Source organism: Apium graveolens, chromosome 10 (genome assembly GCF_009905375.1).
Source record: "Apium graveolens cultivar Ventura chromosome 10, ASM990537v1, whole genome shotgun sequence".
NCBI classification, from domain to species: domain Eukaryota; kingdom Viridiplantae; phylum Streptophyta; class Magnoliopsida; order Apiales; family Apiaceae; genus Apium; species Apium graveolens.
Window position 1 is genome coordinate 234722963 of NC_133656.1, and position 22133 is coordinate 234745095.

The 22133-nt window shown below is 38.6% G+C and overlaps 2 protein-coding genes across 2 annotated transcripts; one reads left to right on the plus strand and one right to left on the minus strand.

Moving 5' to 3' along the window:
• The first annotated feature begins 91 nt into the window (after window positions 1-91).
• Window positions 92-6875, plus strand: LOC141692057 (uncharacterized). The gene is made up of 4 exons (XM_074496799.1): window positions 92-486; window positions 4248-5157; window positions 5305-5421; window positions 5511-6875. Exons 1-4 carry the CDS (start codon window positions 92-94, stop codon window positions 6873-6875), a joined length of 2787 nt encoding a protein of 928 aa, XP_074352900.1.
• Window positions 6876-17489: 10614 nt separating this feature from the next.
• LOC141692058 (uncharacterized) lies at window positions 17490-20789 on the minus strand. The gene has a single exon (XM_074496800.1). The coding sequence runs from the start codon at window positions 20787-20789 to the stop codon at window positions 17490-17492; it is 3300 nt and encodes a 1099-aa protein (XP_074352901.1).
• Window positions 20790-22133: the final 1344 nt, after the last annotated feature.

Genomic DNA, 22133 nt, shown 5'->3' on the forward strand with positions numbered 1-22133 from the left:
TCACTATTCGGATATCCATTCATTACCAAACAACGAAATCAAAATTCAAGCACCAAACATTTTCGAGTACTGCACATCAGCAATCAACAAGATGTTAGACAAGTTAAGGAACGCGGTGAAGAAGGTGCAGATTTTACTTAACATTAATCTCAATATATGGAGACTTGCTTCGATTTTGGGAAATAATGGTTCGTTACAAAGAAGGAAAACGCTTAGTTTTAATGACAGGCCGGGGTTAAGGGCATGCACGGATGATTATGGTGATTATAACTCATCGATTTCGACTAATGACGAATATCATCAGTTATCTGGTTCTTTTTCTTCTCCTTCTCCTCCTCCTTCGTCTTCTCGTTCTTCGAGTAGTAGAAGAATCGAAAGGACTTCGAGTTGTCCGTCTGAGGATGACATTGACAAGAGAGCTGAGATGTTTATAAATAATTTTAGACGTCGGCTTGTTATGGAAAGACAAGCTTCGTTGCAGTTGCGGTATCTTAGAGGCAATAGCTTTGATCAAAATTTAGTTTATGCGTCTCCATGATCGACGTTGCTAATAAATCAGATAAATGTGTGTACATATGATGGAGTCTTCTGCATTTTATGAGATCAGAATTCCCATCGCCATCTGCAATTTAGTTACCAACTGTTTCGAAATTCTGGTTCCGCAAGCTGTCAAAGGCAGCATAAAAGAAGAGTAATCTATTTGGATTGTTGAGTCGTCCTCTTTTTCACATGAACGACTTTTAATCTGTTTTCTTTGTCAGGACTTTTCCTCTGTTTTGTATCAGGGCGGGCGGGTGTGTAATTATATTATTGATATAAGATAGTTAGATTAGTGAAGGTTAGTTCATTTCCTTTTTCCCATTGCGGGACATGTTTTTTTTTTAAAAAATTGTGTTAAATTTTATGTATGGATTTGGTGAATAAGCTTGTAAGGCTGCCATGGATATTTTCTAATACTAGTTTATTAAGCCGCATTTCGTAGCGGCCTTCTAAAATAATGTTTCAATTTTTTTATTTCCTGTATTTCTTTTCTGATCTTTATTATTATGAATAATAAATAAATATAATAAATCAAAAAATTTAAAAAGTCGTTCTCTCGTTAAACATGTTTACTCCAGTGAGTCGCTCTCTCGTTATTCATAAATATAATATCATAGATTTATATTATTTATTAGTCAATAATCAATATAATATTTTTTTCTATTTAATAATATAAAATTTTGATAAAATTACAAAAATATATGTGAGAGGCGCCAATATATATAAGAGGGGTCATCCCTCATGTTATCCTTTAGTATAACATATATAACATGTAATATACTTATATAACGATTTTAAAAAATATTGAGAATATATTTTTATAGATACTTGTCTTTATAATATTTCATAGGCTAAAAATTAAAAGAAAATTTTAGGAAAAATATAATATGATAAGTTAATTTTAAGAAAAATAGGAAAAATGATAATAGAAAAGAAATTAGAAAAATATGAAGATGGTAAGTTGATTTAGATAGAAAGTAGAAGTTTTAGGAGAATATTATGATGACAAAGTTGATTTAAAAAATCTTAATGGAAGATGTTGTATAAACTTTAGGACAATATTATGAATGATGATAAATATTTATAGATATCTGTATTTGTAATATTTCAGAGGTTAAAAAATTTAATATAGTAAATCAATTTTAGGAGAAACAGGAGAAATTGTAGTAAAACGAAATTTATGAGAATATCAAGATGGTAAGTTGATTTAAATAGAAAGTAGAAGTTTTAGGAGAATATAATGATAAGGTGATTTCAAAAATTTTAATGAAAGATTTTATAGAAATTTTAGGAGAATATTACGGACGATGATAATATATTTAGGAAAATACAAGGTAGGAAAATACAAGGTAATTATAATTTTTGATATCTATTAACTCAAAAAATTGAGAAAATTAGTGAAATAGAATGAGACGATTTGAGAGCCGTCACCTAAACGCTCTCGTCTTCTCTTTTATATAAGTATATTGATTATATAATTTTTAAAGTATTGGTTGAATTGAAATTTATAAGATGCGTGTTTATTAAAAATTTATATGATATTATTTAATAATAATTATACATACACATATATAGGGCAAATAAAAATCTACTAATCAGAAACCATTTTTTTGTGCATCTATAGATGGTGCAGATTAGTTGGGTGGGGTGCTATTAGGGGGGGTGCTATTAGGGGGTCCATTAGATTAGATTGATCTAATGATTTAGGTTAGCTTTCTATTTTCGATTTTAAATTTAGTTTCTATTTAATCATGTGCCTATATATATTTGAAATTTTTATTTAGAAGTTTTTTAAATTTAAAAAGAATAACATTACTAATTCAATTATATAATATTATTGATATTTCTACGTGTGTTTATTAAAGATAATTATTTTTTAATTTGAACAATAAGTTTTATCATGGGTTAATAGTTCACAAATCACATGTAATTTAATTTAATTTTAATTTTTTGTTTATCCCGAAACCCATTATACTGATCAAATCCAACTAATTATATTATATTTTATTTGATTAAAGCCGGATCAATAGTATACTTTAGTTTAACTCAGATGAATAATACATATTATTTTATTTTAGATGGTCGAACAATATTTTGAATTTAATTTTATTTTGTCATGGATCAATTCAATAAATTTTGTCGTACATATATTATTTTGTTTTAGCACGATATTATTATACGATCAACGAATTACTAGTTTAATGTAATGCACATGTGTTTCATCTTTTATTTAACAAATATTTATTAATTTGAAATAGTTAAAAAAGAATCAAATTAAAGTTCAAACAAATTAAAAAAACTACCCAGTTTCATTTCATTTTATTTTGACTATATCTTGAGTTCTATAAATAAGATTTTAACGATTTTACACCACACGCGAAACTCACGAAATAAAGTTTAATTTAGTGACATTTTAACATTTTATCCAACAAATATTATCCATAAATTGAAGAAAAAAATAATTATAAATTTTGCATTATTATTCTATTTTGTTTAGGATGTCTACTTCTTTTTGATTTAAATAATTGAAAAAGTATGTTATTCTATTCTATTCAATTTAGAATAATACTTAAAGTTGGTTATAGAATACTCCTTCATTGTAGATACAACGATTATACTCAATTTATTTAAAAATCTAACGGTTCTTATTAATTTGCCAGTACATGGTTCATAACTATCAAAATAATGGATAAAAATGTATAAAATTTCTTAAAAATAGTTTTTAATTTTCGAGTACATATTTTAAGATATCTGTTTGATATTTATTATGATTTTAATGATTTAAATGATATTCAATTAAATTTGATAATTAAACTGATATATGATTTTGAATTAAGTGGCCATTTTGATATTTAACTATCTTCCCGCAAGATCTACAGAGTCATGGTTCAATTTAAAAAACAAGTTCAACTCTTGATTTTCCACTAATAAAAATGAAAAAAATTACGACATCTTTGATAAACATTTGCCCGTGGTCAAATGAAAGTCTTTGAGAATATTTTAATTGGTTTCGAGCTGAGACAATACAAATCCAGAATTTAATTGAGAATTTGACTGACTTACCGCAGCAATGGTTAGGGCCGAGCAAAAAATCGATTTAAAACCGAAAAAGAAAAAAATCAGGAAAAACTGAACCGAAAAAACCCGATCCGAAATCGAAAATTAAAAAACCGAACCGATTTAAATGGTTCGGTTTCGGCTATACCTTCTAACTGAACCGATAAAAACCGAACCGAACCGGTTACTAATATTAATAAATAAATAATATATTTTACATATATAATACATATATTATTTATGATTTTTTTAAAAATTATAATAATATTATCATATTGTAAAATCAATCGGTATGAAGTGTTATTCGCCTGGTGAGTTAAGATTCGGTACTGTTTGAACAAGTGTTCAAGTAGTAATTCACACACCGTAAACAAATCAGTCATACTTTCATGCCTGTAATGAATCTGTTACAGCTAACAACACAAAATGTGTAAGAAACTAAAACTCTAATAAATAATTACCCTAATAAATTTATTGGTCATGAGAAGTACTAAAATGGTTTTGAATATTGCTGCGAGTACAGATGATTGCTGCTCCTTCTGCTACATAATCCTAAACCTTGTAAAGTTATGCTGTCAGGTCATCAAATTGTGAATTGCATCTCTGAAGCAAGGGAACTTGTCTATATCTGCATATTTTACAAAATTCAGAACTCTAAATGATGAACTAGATGCTTTCTCAATTGTTCGTCATTATGATTGTGGCAAATGCACTTGTGATGTTAACAACAAACTTGATGTTTTTAGTAAAAGTAACAAGCTGTCACAGTTTCTAATGGGACTCTCTGAGCAATATACTGCAATAAGGGGTCATTTGCTACTTATGACACATATTCCCAATCTCAGTGTAGCTTACAGCCTTTTGCTGCAAGAGGAAAATCAGAGGGAACTAGGTTATAATACTTATGTTTCAACAGATTTTGTTGCTCTTTTTGTAAGGCATAATGACAATCAAGGAGGATCTGTTAATTATAATAATCAGAATAAAATTGCAAGACAAAGTAATGGAAAAAGAGCTATGCATGATACTTCAATTGTGTGTGAAGTCTGTCATATGACAGGACATAGTAAGGACAAATGCTTTTGTGTGCATGGATATCCTTCTTGGCATAGGCTTCATGGTAAACCAAAACCAAGACCAAAGCCTCAGACTAAAACTGCTCATGCCTATAGTGTTGCTGTTGAATCAAGTGATCAAGCTGCTACAGTCAACAATACTCTCTGCAATACTGAGACTGCAGGCTTTACAACAGCTCAATGTCAGCAATTGATGACTATGATTCAAAGTGGATTTAAAGAACTCTCTGCTGCCAATAATGTTCATTCTGGTTCATCTACTTCTTGGAACACTACTGGAACTTCTGCTACTCATCTAGCCGGTAATGTCATTCACTTTGTTTGTCATACTAATAGCAAACATAGTCTAAGTGCTGATAAGTGGATTCTAGATTTAGGAGTTACTGATCATATCACTCCTCATTTTGAACTATTGACTGATGTTCATGCCATTACCACTGTACTACAACACTTACCTAATGGTCGTCACAATCCTGTCACTCATGTAGGCACTGTTCATCTTCACACAAATATTATCTTAACTGATATCCTCTATGTGCCTACATTCACCTATAATTTGTTATCTATTCCTAAACTCACATCCACAAACTCTTGTGCTATTTATTTTAACTCAAATGCCTGCTATATACAGGACCATATCTTGAAGAAGACCATCGAGATTGGTGAACTTCAAGAAGGCCTGTATCTCCTTCACAATCCAGTTGTCAGTCATGAAAGCTTGCCAGTCATTCCTCTTTCTAAAAGTCAGGTATTATATAATTTCGTTCCTTCCACTTCTATAACAAATTCATTGTTGTGGCATGCTCTTTAGGGCACCCATCTGTTTCATCTATGAAGTTTTTACCCAATTCAATGTACCAAAATTCGGTTACATTTAGTACTTGTGAAACTTGTCATTTGGCTAAGCAACAAAGATTGCAATTTCCTGATAGTAATTCTGTCAGTTCTACTTTATTTGAAATTATCCATGTTGATGTTTTGGGACCGTATAGATTTAAGACTCATGGAAATTGTAGTTACTTCTTGACAATTGTTGAGGATAAGTCCAGATCAACTTGGGTTTTCTTATTTACTGATAAAACTCAGGCCCCTACTATGTTAATGAATTACATAACTTATGTTCATAAACAGTTTAATTGTCATATTAAACACCTTCGTTCTGATAATGGCACAGAATTCTTGAGCACTCATTTTCAGTCTTATCTTGCTGATCATGGTATTATTCATCAGCGTAGTTGTACATATACTTCACAACAAAATGGTGTTGTGGAGCGTAAGCATAAAACTTTGCTTAACACATCTAGGGCCTTGCGGATTCAAGCATCTCTTCCTATATCTTTTTGGGGTGACTGTATACTTACAACTACTTACTTATTAAATAGAACCCCTGTTCAAAGCCTTCAAGGTCTGTCTCCCTATCAGATTCTTTTTTCTGCACCACCACCTTTTGACAACTTAAAATCTTTCGGGTGTTTATGTTTTGCTATTAATACCACTCCTCATAAGGATAAATTCAGTAATAGATCAATCAAATGTGTGTTTCTTGGCTACCCCTTCTCTCAAAAAGCATATCGAGTTAAGGATTTTCAAACCAAGCGAGTTTTTGTGTCTCAAGATGGATTGTTTAATGAACATATATTTCATTTTAAGGAAATTTCTGTGTCATCTCCTGCACCTCATCTCTTTAATCCTAATGTTACGGAGTTTATTGATCCTCTCTCTGATGGTTCTACATCTGATTGTATCAATGATTCTCCACCCCTTGCCACTTCGAGCACTCCTGTAACATCCACTATATCTCCCGTGTCATCTACTTCAGACCATGTTCACACTATAGATACCCCAGTACCTTTCATACAACCTACACGCCAAAGTACAAGGCTCAAAGCTATACCAACAAAATTTCAGGATTATGTTGGTTTACCCAAGTTATTGAGTTCATCAGTTATTCAGGAGAATCATTTTTTGAAGTTCACTCCGGAACATCAGGTTTTTCTTAGTAATGTTACTTCTGTTCCTGAACCTGTTTCCTATAAGATTACCTATAAATATCCTGTCTGGTGTGAAGCCATGACTGCTGAAATTACTTCTCATGAAGCTAATCACACATGGGTTATTGTTCCTTTTCCTCCTGGCAAGAATGTTGTGAGCTGCAAGTGGCTATATAAGGTGAAATTTAATCCAGACGGTACTGTGGAATGATACAAAGCTCGGTTGGTTGCTCGGGGTTTTACTCAAACTGAGGGCCTTGACTACTTTGAGACGTTTGTACCGGTTGCAAAAATGTCTACAGTTCGGGTTCTTCTTTCATTGGCTGCAGTTCATAATTGGTCTGTCACACAGATGGACGTGAATAATGCTTTTCTATATGGTGATTTAGAGGAGGAAGTATATATGTCCATTCCTCAAGGTTACTGCTTACCTTCTGAATTTGCTACCTACTCCTCTTCAATTCCACTTGTTTGTAAACTGGTTAAGTCTTTATATGGGTTGAAGCAGTCTCCTCGGAAATGGTTTATCAAGTTCAAGTCTATGTTAGTACCATATGGATTCAAACAGGCCACCTCAGATCATAACTTGTTCATCTTGGCATCCTCTAGTTTTTTGGCAGTCCTTGTTTATATTGACGACTTCTGGTGGTTGGTAATGATCAACATACAATTTCTCTGTTCAAGACTCATTTGGCCAGTCATTTCAAACTGAAAGATCTAGGTCCAATTAAGTACTTCTTTGGTATTGAAGCTGCTCGCTCAGATAAGGGCATTTATCTTAATCAACATAAATATACACTTGACATAATCAAGGATGTTGGTTTTGAACATGCCAGGATTGCTACTGTTCCCATTGAGCAAAATCATATATTGTTAAGTAATACTACTTCACCGCTTCTATTTAATCCTGGTCCTTATCGAAGACTTGTTGGTCGTCTTATTTACTTAACCATTATACTCGACCTGATCTCTCTTATGCAGTTCATGTTCTTTCTCAATTTCTGTCTTCTCCTCGACAATGTCATTTGGATGCTGCCTTTCGTGTAGTTCGCTATCTCAAGCACACTCTGGGGCGAGGTTTGCTTCTTTCTGCTTCTAGTACTCTTCAGCTCACAGCTTATGCAGATGCTGATTGGGGAGGGTTTCCTCTTTCTCGTCAATCTCTCACTGGATATTGTGTTACCATGGGGTCTTCCTTACTGTCCTGGTTTTTAAAAAGCAGACAATAGTGTCTCGATCTTCGGTAGAAGCTGAGTACAGGGCGTTAGCTGATGTCTGCTGTGAGATTACCTGGCTATTGAATTTATTTCAGGAATTGGGGTGTTCAAATATGAAACATGTTCGTTTATTCAGTGATAATCGTTATGCTATGTATATTGCTGTCAATCCTGTCTTTCACGAACGAACAAAGCATATAGAGATTGATTGTCATCTTGTTCGTGAAAAACTTCAGAAAGGATTAATTACTACTGCTTATATTGCTTCTAAGGAACAGCCAGCTGATCTTCTTACTAAGGCTATTCCTTCGGTTTCCATGTCTCATTTACTGACCTAGTTTGGCCCACAGTCAAGCTTAAGGGGGGATGATGAGAATACTCCTGGAAGTCAACATATTAAGTCAACATAGCTAAACATTGTATTTTGCTTCTAGAAGAAAAGTTAGTTAGTTAGTACAGCCGTAAACTTTGTTGTCTTGTATATATTAGTATGCAATGTAACAAATCAAAATACTTCTTCTTCTCAATATATTAAGAACTTCATTTTCTTCTTCTTCAAGCTAAAGTATGGCTCCATTAATATAGCTTACATTGACTCATCATCATTGAGCGCGTCTGGCTTTATAGATCTCTTGAGGAGTGTGATTTAAAAAAACTCATCATTGACGAACTTAAATACTAGCCATTCTCACAACAAGTCCAGGGTATAGACCCCCACGGCCCATAAACCCAAATCGACCTCCAAGCAACAAGTTTTGTGACTACCATAAGAACACATGACACACCATGGAGAAATATAATAGACATTGTGAAAATTTGAAATTTAAAACAGATGGTTGCTAACTAGATTTGAGTGGGCAAAAGCACGGGAAAATGTTGCACACGCTAAAATTTTTACATTCTAAATTTTATTTAAGAAAAATAAATATAAGAATATCTGTAATATATAGCAAAGATAAGATGTATTTTCATTTACTAAAATTTATCAAATAATATTGTAAAATCTCATCACAAATTGTAAAAAATTATTAAAAAAATATAAAATTTGTGGTTAATGTAGAATAATATTTATATTTAAATATTATAAAAAATTTAACACTTAAAATTTGAAAAAAAAATGATTTTAAATTTGATTATATTGTAAAATCATTTTGGATAACAGTAAGTAATTCTACCAAAAAACCAGTTTGAACTATTTCATTATTATTTAATGATTTTTTTTTAAATGTGCAATTTCATTTTTTATTTAGTAATTAAAATTTGTAATTAAATATGATGAAAAATGAAATAAATATACTATATATAATATGAGTAAAGTTCTATGGAGTCCACCTTTTAACTGGAGTCCTCGGAGTCCATATATGTTTTGCAAGTAAAATATAACTTAAAATATTGCAAAACATATTATTTTTCGACAAACATCACTATTCCATTAAAAATCTCGTAGATTGCATATATTTTACAAGCATAACATTGTAAAAATATATTATTCTACAAAACATGTTTAGTTTGCAGAATTCATGTTGCAGAACGTACTGCAGAACATACATATTGTACTGTAAATATATGAGATTTGCATGATTTTGTTGAAGTTATGCTATTTGTGTAACATGTTTTGCAAAATAACACGTTTTACAAGATATTTTATTTGCAGAACGTAGATGTACTCCGAGGACTCCGATAAAAAGATGGACTTGATAGAACTTAGCCCTATATATGTAGAGTAAAGTCCTATGGTACCCTAGTACAAGAGAGTTCTAAGAGCATCTACAATGTCAAGACCCAACCCACTTACATATGGGGTTATATTTTTGCCAACTAAGCATCAAGTGGTCTTTTAGAAATATGTGGTCACTCCCTTCCAATGCACAAGCCCAATTCTAGTTACACATGGGTCCCTTTTAACTTTATCTTATTCTTTCTTTTACAATACTTCTTATAAAATTATAATTTATAATTATAAATATCTTACTATATTTTATTTGAAGGTGGAGGATTGTTGGAATTGTTTGGATTCATCTTTTTCTAAAAAAAATTAAAATAATTTTAAGGATGTAAAGATTATGAATAAGGTACTAGAATTGAGTATTTATAGAAGAAAAATATTATTACCGTTTGTAAGTTAACGTTACAAAAATATGTACGTTATGTTAACGTTATTGATGTTACAATAATATTATTACTATTAGATTATAATTTTAGGAGATGATCTTCTTTGCTTAATTTGCCAACCCCTTCAAATGGGATTGTTGTCTTTTATTTATACTAAGTTCCAAATGTGCTCAATCCTTACAATGTGGGCCTTCTTGGACTTTACATAATGTATTGTAATTATTCTAACTATAATTCCTTTGGGTCGTCTTGTCCTGGTCCAACATTAGTCCCCCTCCTTGTTTTGCGCAATATCTTTAGATTTGCGTTTTCGTGCTTTTCACCTTTGCGTTTTGAATTCCGAGATTTTTGTCTTGATACCTGAATAAAGTTAGTGAACGGAAAGGATAATAAAATGAAGGGAAAAATCAGAGAAAAAACGAACAAACGAAGCAAAAGAAAAATAAGAAATAACTGTTAATTCGAGATAGGAGTCAACTGTGTGTGCCCGAAAAAAGAAAGGAATTGAACGTAATGCTTTTTTGTCTTGTTGTTGTTCTCTATCCTTTCTTTTTCTTTTTCTTTCTTTTTTTTGAAGGTATATATCCGTTCATGTGTGTTTTTGAATTTGTTTTTCCAGTTTTTTGTTTGCAGATTTCCGGGCTAACCTCTTCGACTTCCTCTCCGGGCATCTAAAAGGGGATCGCTGCGCGTCCTTGGCTCGCATTGTAAGTCGTCTACTCTCTCTCTTTTCCTTTTCCTTTTTATCTGCGGGTTGGTCGTGTTTATCTGTAGTTTACCAATTTATAATGGCCGACTTTCCTTCGTCGTCGTCGTCGCATAGTGCCACCAATCGGGACCCCGGGAAGCGACCGTTAGAGGTGGGTGACGAGGAGTCTGTTTTGAACTTGGATAATCTAGAGATCCCGGACCTAGGTCAGTGTGGATCTTTTGATTTCTTAGGGAGCGATGAGTTTTTGAAGAGGGTGCCTTCAGGTCTTATGCCCTCTCCACCCCTAAGTCCTCGTACCCTGGCACTTAGGAATAGAACGGTCGAGGAAAGTCTTCGGCTAGGTAGGGTCGAATTCGAGGGCAAGCCTAGTCTGAATTATCTTAGTTACTATATCACTGTCGATCCACCCGTGAGTAAGTTGAAGAGTTACATGGATTTATCTAATGGATATCGGTATCGAGTGCCGACAGCAGATGAGAGGGTGTGGATGATGCCCGAGTTCGGGATGCATGGGGTTGCAATGATTATGTTTCAGTTTGGGCTTCGTTTGCCGATGCATCCGTTCTTCCTGACGATGTATGAGGCTATCAGTTGTGGTCTAGGGCAGCTGACACCGAATTCTGTTGCTCAGTTAAGTGGTTTTGTGGCCCTGTGCTGTGATAAGGGTCGATCACCGACTCTGAAATTGTTTTTCTCCATTTATGGTATGCGGTACTATGGCGGTCAAGTATATTTCGACTCCCGACATTGAAGGATGAAGATTGTTAGTGTTAGGTCATCGAACTCCGGTTATCACTCCCAATGGCTGTACGTTGGGGGTCCTGACTTGGAATTTGTAAAGCCTTGCGGGAAAGTTAGTCAGGGCACGATTGATTATTTAAATAACATGGAGAAGCACGATACTGCCTACCTCGATGAGTTTCATGGGACGAGGACGTGGTATACACACTTAGATTTGAAGGACTCTGGTTTTTTGGAGATGCACGATTGTAAGGGGGATGTTTTACTTGTTATTGCCCTTATTTTGTTGATGTATTAGTTTTTGTACTTGTCATCGTCGGCTCTTGCTTATTTTAATTTTCGTAAGTGCCTATATATATGGTGGCTGACTTGCTGTTTTGTTTATTTCTTTATAGTGGAAGGTGCTTCACTTAAAAAGGTTTTAGACGGTGGGATTCGAGGAGGAATGGACAAGGCAATGATGTTGTTGCTGCAGCGTGCCGCGAGGAAGCCTGCTGATGCGGCCAGGGCTGGACCGTCGGGGGTTCCTCATTCAGTTTCAATTGAGTTGCTAGATGACCAGGGAAACAAGGTAATTGAAGACAATGAGAGGGTTGTTTCAGATCTCGTCCGCGTGGAAGGTAATCCTCGAAAGCGATTTCGGAGGGAAGATGATGAGGTAGTTGTTGGAGGACGGGGGGGCGGAGTCGAGGTTGTGAACAAAACTGTGGCCATTGCCGGGGAAAGGGTTTATGGAAAGACCGTCGACCCTCGATCGAAGAAAGAGGTGATGAGGGTCGAGATCCAGCCCACGGAGCGATGGACGGGTGGATCAACCGTGCCCTTGAGGGCACTTAATCTCTTTAACTTACCTCAGGATTTGGTTGCTTATGATGGGAGGAAGCGTGAGGACCTTGTTGATCGATGTAAGAGCCGGGCTGGGCGGGTACGTGCATTCCCTTCTCTTTTTTTTATGTGCATGTACCTTTGTTTTCATGTTCGGTCATAGTCGTTTATAGTCAAAGTTGTCGACCCTGTTTTCATGTCCCCCCTTTTTTTTGCAGTTTCTTTCCGATTTTATGCATATACTGGAGGATTACAAGGATGATGTTGATGGTGAGGCTTGTTCCAAGCTCGAAGCTGAGGTTGCTGCCTTGAAGGGGGAAAAGAAGAAGGTTGCGGTGGGTTTTGCGGAACTCGAGCATAGGGTGGCTGATTTGTCTAAGGCAAATTCCGCATTGTCGAAAAAGGTTGCTGAGATGGAGGCTGCTGAGCAGGTGTCGAGTGGGAGGGTACGAGAACTCGAGGGTCAACTTCTCGAGGTGGAAAGGGAGCTTGAAGAGGAAAGAAGCAAGCGCCAAGGCTTGGACCGACAGGTCGAAGGAATGGATGGCTCCTACAAGTTGATCGTGAAGGAAAATAAAGATTTGAAGAAAGAAGTAGAGAAAGCTGTTGAAGATATCGCTGATGCTCTGGGCGACGGTTATGGGCGATGTCTCCGGCGGATGGAAGAGGCTGGTATTGCCGTCGAGGGTCATGCCTTTGATGACTACCTTCGTGACCTGGCATCGAAGGGTGATAACGCATGAAGGCAGGGTATGCCCTGTGGTTTTTTGTAATCGGATTTGAATATTTTTATGTGTTTAAGAGTTTTATTGATAATACCGGATGATGGATTTGTAGCAAGTTTAAGGTATGCGATCCATTGTTTAAGTTTATTTCCATGTTGTAAGCAGTTACATATTGGCTGGTTTTAAAATATTAAGCCGTTTATCAAGTTCGTGGTCGAGTGTTTACATTATGAGAGAGATTTTATTGCCCAGACCGTCGACGTGAAGAGGCTGTATAAACATTTGCCTAGAAATGAATGATGATGATGATGATGATTTTTTTTTAGTTAGGTAAGGAGCGAAGAAAGTGAAAGTCTGTGCTTTTTCCAAATTAAAGGAATTTGTTCGTCATAACCTAAACACCCCTCGGTGGGAGCCTCGTAACGACCCCCATTACATCGAGGGTTTGTCTTTGAAATGGCATTTACTGCCTCAAGATAATAAATTACAACTGAGATTAAATTACTGATAGAACTTTTTGAGGTGAATTCCATTCCAGGAGTTTTTGATGGGTTTCCCGTTGAGGTGAGCAAGCTCATAGTCCCCGCACTTACAAGTCTCGCGATCCGATAAGGGCCTTCCCATGCTGGCTTGAATTTCCCTGAGACAGTAGGTTGTGATGCTGCGGAATCTCTTAAGACAAGGTCGTTGACCTTGAAGTGTTTGGGTTTGACTTTTTTGTTGAAGTACCTTGCAGTTTTTTCTTGCTGGGCGACCATCCGCATTTGGGCTTCCTCCCTTATTTCTTCTAATAGATCATTGTGAAGGAGAAGTCCCGCGAGAGATAGAGCAGGATCGAATACGTCGACCCGTGGTGAAGTGAGACTTATCTCGACAGGTATGACGGCGTCGACTCCGTAGGCAAGTCGGAAGGGAGTCTCGCCCGTCGCACTTCGGGGAGTTGTCTTATACGACCACAATATATTCGGGAGTTCGTCGACCCAACATCGGGGCATTTCTTCAATTCTTTTCTTCAGGCCTTGTAGGATGGTTCTATTTGTTACCTCTGCTAGTCCATTTGCTTGAGGGTATGCTACAGATGCTTTGATGTGCTGGACTTTTAATTCAAGCAGTGTTTCCTCAAACTGTTTTCCAACAAACTGAGTACCATTGTCGGAGACTAAGATTCTGGGGATCCCAAAGCGAAAGACAATGTATTCCATAAAGAATTCTATCATCTCTTTTTCTCAAATTTTAGCAAGGGGTTTTGCTTCGACCCATTTGGTTGCGTAATCCACGGCGACTACGATGTATTGGCACTGATTTTTGGATTTTGGAAAGGGACCCACAATATCTATTCCCCATTGGAAAAAAAGGTTGCTGAGATGGAGGCTGCTGAGCAGGTGTCGAGTGGGAGGGTACGAGAACTCGAGGGTCAACTTCTCGAGGTGGAAAGGGAGCTTGAAGAGGAAAGAAGCAAGCGCCAAGGCTTGGACCGACAGGTCGAAGGAATGGATGGCTCCTACAAGTTGATCGTGAAGGAAAATAAAGATTTGAAGAAAGAAGTAGAGAAAGCTGTTGAAGATATCGCTGATGCTCTGGGCGACGGTTATGGGCGATGTCTCCGGCGGATGGAAGAGGCTGGTATTGCCGTCGAGGGTCATGCCTTTGATGACTACCTTCGTGACCTGGCATCGAAGGGTGATAACGCATGAAGGCAGGGTATGCCCTGTGGTTTTTTGTAATCGGATTTGAATATTTTTATGTGTTTAAGAGTTTTATTGATAATACCGGATGATGGATTTGTAGCAAGTTTAAGGTATGCGATCCATTGTTTAAGTTTATTTCCATGTTGTAAGCAGTTACATATTGGCTGGTTTTAAAATATTAAGCCGTTTATCAAGTTCGTGGTCGAGTGTTTACATTATGAGAGAGATTTTATTGCCCAGACCGTCGACGTGAAGAGGCTGTATAAACATTTGCCTAGAAATGAATGATGATGATGATGATGATTTTTTTTTAGTTAGGTAAGGAGCGAAGAAAGTGAAAGTCTGTGCTTTTTCCAAATTAAAGGAATTTGTTCGTCATAACCTAAACACCCCTCGGTGGGAGCCTCGTAACGACCCCCATTACATCGAGGGTTTGTCTTTGAAATGGCATTTACTGCCTCAAGATAATAAATTACAACTGAGATTAAATTACTGATAGAACTTTTTGAGGTGAATTCCATTCCAGGAGTTTTTGATGGGTTTCCCGTTGAGGTGAGCAAGCTCATAGTCCCCGCACTTACAAGTCTCGCGATCCGATAAGGGCCTTCCCATGCTGGCTTGAATTTCCCTGAGACAGTAGGTTGTGATGCTGCGGAATCTCTTAAGACAAGGTCGTTGACCTTGAAGTGTTTGGGTTTGACTTTTTTGTTGAAGTACCTTGCAGTTTTTTCTTGCTGGGCGACCATCCGCATTTGGGCTTCCTCCCTTATTTCTTCTAATAGATCATTGTGAAGGAGAAGTCCCGCGAGAGATAGAGCAGGATCGAATACGTCGACCCGTGGTGAAGTGAGACTTATCTCGACAGGTATGACGGCGTCGACTCCGTAGGCAAGTCGGAAGGGAGTCTCGCCCGTCGCACTTCGGGGAGTTGTCTTATACGACCACAATATATTCGGGAGTTCGTCGACCCAACATCGGGGCATTTCTTCAATTCTTTTCTTCAGGCCTTGTAGGATGGTTCTATTTGTTACCTCTGCTAGTCCATTTGCTTGAGGGTATGCTACAGATGCTTTGATGTGCTGGACTTTTAATTCAAGCAGTGTTTCCTCAAACTGTTTTCCAACAAACTGAGTACCATTGTCGGAGACTAAGATTCTGGGGATCCCAAAGCGAAAGACAATGTATTCCATAAAGAATTCTATCATCTCTTTTTCTCAAATTTTAGCAAGGGGTTTTGCTTCGACCCATTTGGTTGCGTAATCCACGGCGACTACGATGTATTGGCACTGATTTTTGGATTTTGGAAAGGGACCCACAATATCTATTCCCCATTGGAAAAAGGGGCATGGGCTGAGAATAGAGTTTAACTCAGTCATGGGTCGACGATTTACATTTCCATGAAGCTGACATGCTTGACATTTCCTGACGTAATCTTCACAATCTTTCCGGATTGTAGGCCAGAACAGGCCTTGTCGGATAACTTTGAGGGCTAATATTTTCCCTCCTAGGTGCTCACCACAGATTCCCTTGTGTATTTCTACGATCGCTTGGAGGGAATCTTCTGGAGACAAGCAATGGAGTAGAGGCTCAGAGAGGGCACGTCGATATAACTCCAAACCCACAACGCAGTAGTTCCTGGCTTTGAACATAAGAGTGCGGGCTTCGGACTTAAGCTCAGGCAACTTATTGTCGATAATGTATTCAAGGAAGGGTTGGCGCCAGTCGAACCTAGCCTGGATCTGGTTGATTGATTCTTCATCGACGGAGGGGGTCTCCAAAATGTCGACGTATGTTGGGCTGAGATTAGTGGGGGAGGTTGGAAGAGGCTAGTTTGGCCAGAGAGTCGGCCCACTGGTTCTCTTCCCCGTCGACGTTTGACATCTTCCATGAATGGAATTTGCTAAGAAGCTCTTGGGTTCTTGCTAAATATCGGGCCATCTTTTCATTATGTGTCTTAAATTCGCCACTTATCTGTTTGTAAACTAACTGAGAATCCCCAAATATGTCAATGACTTCTGATTCGAGATCGGATGCGAGCTTTAGCCCGACGATGAGTGCCTCGTACTCGGCCACGTTGTTTGTGGCGGAGAACCTGAACTTGAGAGCCTGTTGGATTTTGAATCCTCCTGGGCTGATTAATATGACCCCTGCTCCTCCAGAGTTGGATGTCGAGGAACCATCAACGAACAGAAGCCACGGACGAGACTGATCCTCTTCAGGTTTATGTGTCTTGGATTGGAACTGGCATTCGGCGACGAAATCTGAGAGGACTTGGGCCTTGATCGCCGTTCGAGGTTTATACTCGATGTAGAACTGGCTTAACTCGATGGTCCAAGCAGCGAGCCTGCCTGTTATGTCGGGCTTGTGCAGAATTCTTTTCAGGGGGAGATTGGTCAGAACATGGATTTCTCTTGCTTGAAAATAATGACGTAGCTTACGACTCGCGACAACGAGAGCGTATACGAGTTTCTCGACTTGAGGGTATCTTGTTTCCGCATCTCGGAGTGAGTGACTGATGTAATACACAGGGACATCTTTTCCCTCATCGACACGGACCAATACTGCCGCGACAGTTTCGTCGGAAGCTGAGAGATATACCCGTAGCGGCTCACCTGTTAAAGGTCGTGTTAAAACTGGAGGATTTGTCAAAAACATCTTTAACTCCGTGAAATTTCTCTCACAATCTTCGTTCCATTCAAACTGTGGTGATCTGGAAGCTTTTTTCATTGCAGAAAAAAATGGTAGGCACCGCTTTGAAGATTGAGGGATGAACCTTCGAAGAGCGGCTATACACCCTGTGAGCTTTTATAGGTCTTTAATGGACCTTGGTTTGCTCATTTCTAGAATAGCTTTTGTCTGAGCTGGATCGACTTCGATGCCTTTCTGGGTAATCAGGAACCCCAAAAATTTTCCTGCAGTAAGGCCGAAGGAACACTTTGTAGGGCTCAGTCGCATGTTACTTGCCCTTGCGTTGGTGAACGTTTCTCGAAGGTCTGACACATGGTCGAAGGCAACTTTTGACTTTGTGATCATGTCATCAACGTATATTAGCATGTTTCTCCCTATCTGCGAGGAGAAAATTTTATCCATCGTCTGCTGAAAAGTAGCGCCCGCGTTGATTAACCCGAAGGACATTACTTTGTATCCGAAGACACCCCTGTGAGTGATGAAAGCGGTTTGTTGCCAGTCATGGGGATCCATTCTTATTTGATTATATCCCGAAAAGGCGTCCATAAAGGACATGAGTTCATTTCCCGCTGTGGCGTCGATGAGTTGGTCGATGTTGGGCAAAGGGTAAAAGTCTTTGGGGCATGCCCTATTCACATCTGAGTAATCAATGCACATTCTCCACTTCCCATTGCTCTTCTTGACCAGAACCACGTTTGATATCCATGTGGGGAATTGCACGGGCTCGATGAAACCGGCGTGGAGGAGTTTGTTGACCTCTTGGTCGATGGCTGCTCTTTTCTCGGCTGAGAATATGCGTTGTTTCTGTCGCACAGGCCTGGTGTCCCTACTGATATGCAACGAATGTTGAGCAATGGTCTCTGGGATGCCAGGCATGTCTGTTGGGGCCCAAGAAAAAATATCGGAGAATTCCCGGATGAGGTTTGTGATTTCTTTTTTGAGGTCTGATGAGAGATTCTTGCCAATTCTTGTTGTTTTATCAGGGCTTCCTTCCAAAACTTCTATATCTTCTGTTTCCTCGAGAGGGGAGCATGAAGTGCTTGTGGATGGGTCGATCAATTCTCTTGGGTCGATGTCAAGTACCTGATTGACTTCTAACTCTTCCTCTGTTTTCTTCCTTGGAGAGACTGTGGTTAGGTAGCATTGTCTTACTGTTACCTGATCACCAATCATTTCTCCCACGCCGAAATCTGTGGGGAATTTCATTTTTAAATGGGAGATAGATGTTATAGCTCGGAGTGCGGTGATCGTTGTTCGTCCCAAAATAGCGTTAAAGCTTGAGGAAGCACTAATCACATGAAATTTGACCATTTTCCAAATCTGACAGGGTGGGGAACCAAAAAGTACTGGCATGTCGATGGTTCCTACCACGTGAACCTCATTGCCTGTAAACCCGTATAACGGGGTTCGGGAGTTCTCAAGTCTTCGATCTCCTATGTCCATTCGGGAAAAAGCGTGATGATATAACACGTCGACAGAGCTACCATTATCGACCAGCATTTTCTTAACCGTGTTGTTTCCCACACGTGTTGTGATGCCTAGGGCATCGTGATGGCCTTCGATGAGACCGGGACGATAATCATCATCGGAGAAAGAGATGACTAGGGAGGGATTCGTTCGAGGGCGTTTAGCTGTCGAGGGATTGACATTAAAGACTTCTCGAGCATAAATCTTGCGAGAGTTGTGGGAAAGGCCTCCGGCGGCTACGCCGCCAAAAATAATATCGATTACTCGATCGTCTTCGCCTCGATGGTGGCGTCTGGGTTCATCATCGTGCTGCACATAATGGACTAGTTGTCCTCGACGAATTTTTCCTTCGATGAGGTTGCTAAGCTGAAAACATTGCTCCGTTGTATGACCAGTGTCTTCATGATATTCACAATATCTGGAGCTTGGGGGTCTTCCTGGTTTCATGGGCCTTGGAGGGCGATAATCCGGTTCTGTTTTTAACACCGCCAAAATTGCCGTTTTTTCGGTGTTGAGTTTAGTGAATTCTTTTTCCGATCGGTTATGGGATTGCCAATCTCTTTCCCTTCTATCCCTCGGGGGAAGGTCCGAAGTGCGTGGTGGAGGAGACCTACGGCGCTCTCGGCGCCTTTCCCTCGCGGGGGAACGTGGACTGTAACTTCGGCGTCGTTCATATTTCGATGACCTCCGTGGAGACTGTATACAACTTACCGCTTCCTGAAGCATCATTCGGTGTTCTATGATCTGGAACGCGGCCTGCAAAGTTTTCGGCCTTTTTTCAAAGATCTCTTCTAAAAGGAGGCCATGCCTAGACTTATCGATGCCGGCTGTCAGGAAATTGACAGCCATCTGTTCTATTAAGTCTGGAATTTCTGCTATCTCTTCTCTGAACCTAGTTAGGAAACTTCTTAGACTTTCGCCAGAACGTTGGTGCATTGTCATCAAGGATGCTGTAACTTTGATTCCTTTGTAGTTGCTAGAAAATCGGGCCTGAAACTTGTTTTTCAGAGTTGTCCACGAGTCGATTGACCGAGGTGGCAAGTTACTATACCATCGCAGAGCTGTGCCTTGGAGGCACGTGGAGAAGAACTGACACCTAGCGATCTCCGAATGGCCGAAGAAAGCCATGCGACCATCGAATGTGTTTAGGAATGCTAATGGGTCCGAGGATCCGTCAAAATGATCGAGAGAAGGTGTCTTCAACGTCCTGTCGATGTGCGCCTTCTCGAGCACTAATGATAGGGGGCTTTCGGAAACGGTTTCAAAGCCTGCCTGATTTCTCATCAAGGTACGCATCTGGGCGATTTCCTCCTGCATTTTAGCGAATTCCTCGTGAGATATGGATTCCATTTGACGCGAAACGTCGGCAGATGACACTGTCCTCTGTCGACGTTCGTGTGGTTGTGAATATGTCGATTCTACCGACGGTTCATACTCGTACTCGGTATCGTCCTCGTCATAAAATTCATCGTCTCGACCCTCATTTTGAACTTGGGCTTGTTGGAGCTCTCGACGAAGACGGTGAATCTCGCGCTTTCGCTCAAGCTTAGCCTGCAATCTTTGAGCTTCATGCTCTAGGAACTCGAGCTCTTCATCTGAATCAAGTGAGTCTTCTAGATTTTCTTGGTTTTGGGCTTTTAGCCTTTCTTTCTTTTCCAAATGCAACCGCATGTCGCTTGAGAGAACTTTCTTTCCTTTAGATGTTTGAACTCTAAAACGCTGATCCGATACAATCTTTCTTTTTCTGTCCCTTTGGAGTGAGTCCTTCAAGCCCAGAAATTGGTCTTCTGGAGGAGGCTCAGATGGAGGGAACAGACACTTCGGCTTCAATGCCGGTTGTTTAGGGAGCTCGCGATCGCCGTGGGTCGAGGGGTCGGCGGCAACTTCTGCCGTCAACTCCTTTACCTGCGTAGGTCCGACGGTTCCCGGATCAAGCTCTTCTACAATCATCTTCTGGTTGGATCTTGTTAAAGCAAAACTCCTTCTAGCGCCAAATGATATTCCAATAATATTATTACTATTAGATTATAATTTTAGGAAATGATCTTCTTTGCTTAATTTGCCAACCCCTTCAAATGGGATTGTTGTCTTTTATTTATACTAAGTCCCAAATGGGCTCAATCCTTACAATGTGGGCCTTCTTGGGCTTTACATAATGTATTGTAATTATTCTAACTATAATTCCTTTGGGTTGTCTTGTCCTGGTCCAACAGTTATAATAACGTTAGAAATAAAAAAAAAATCAAAACATTAAAAAGCACGAGGGGAGTTCAGCAACATGCATGTTTATCTTTTACTATATACATTAAAATAGTAAAACTAAATGAAGTGGGACGGTACCCTCCGGGGTGGGACTGCCCACTTTTTACAGTCACTTATTAGAATCTCTTCTGGATCAGCCCTCAGAGTACATCTTTGATCTTTGTAAGAATATATATCAGTGTGACCCATACAACTTCATTTAAGCTCATAGTTCAGCCGGCCATGAATGTGAATCACCCAATACGATTCTGGAATCCGAATCGATTTGATGGCCAGCTTCCTGTCAACTAAATATTTAAATTTTTAAACACAACGGCCATCATGCATATAATTTAGTTGACCTGGGGTAGTAGAATGTTTTACAGGTATTTTTCTGAGTTCGATAGTTCGGCATGAACATATCATGATACCTAAGTTATAACTGTATCTCAGGTTCGGCAAGATTTTATATAGATTTCTTGAGCGCATCTTTGTAAAGCATATTTTTACAAACTAAGTTACAAAATGACAATGGGACTTTGTAGGTTTTCTAACAACTGTTTTGGTGGTTAACAATTCATGCATGTTGCTATTTCACCGGCACCCAGAGAGCTTCAATCAACTGATCCCGATCATTTGTTTCCCCGATTTCTAAGTTATCATTTTTTTTAAGCAAAACTTGTTTGCCAATTAGAAAAATGCTATGGAATCTGAGAGCAACTCCAATGGAGGATGTCAACGCCATGTGGCATGACGTGGCTTGACACACTTGTTAGCACTACATTGTAATTGAGGTTGAGGGATGCCATTGAGATGTTAAATGAGTTAGTATGGGATGCCAAAAGTTGTCATCACATAAAAGTAGGGTACCAACTTCATTTGTGGTCTCAATGTAGTAATAATGGTGCATAAAATAGCATTTCTCTAATATTTTTCAATTAAGCATTTTTTTATTAAATTAATGAAGTTAACATCTCGGAGTGCCAACAATCGGAGTCGGAGTGTTTTTTTTTAAAGAAGGGTGATAAAAATAATGTGGAAGAGAGAAAATTT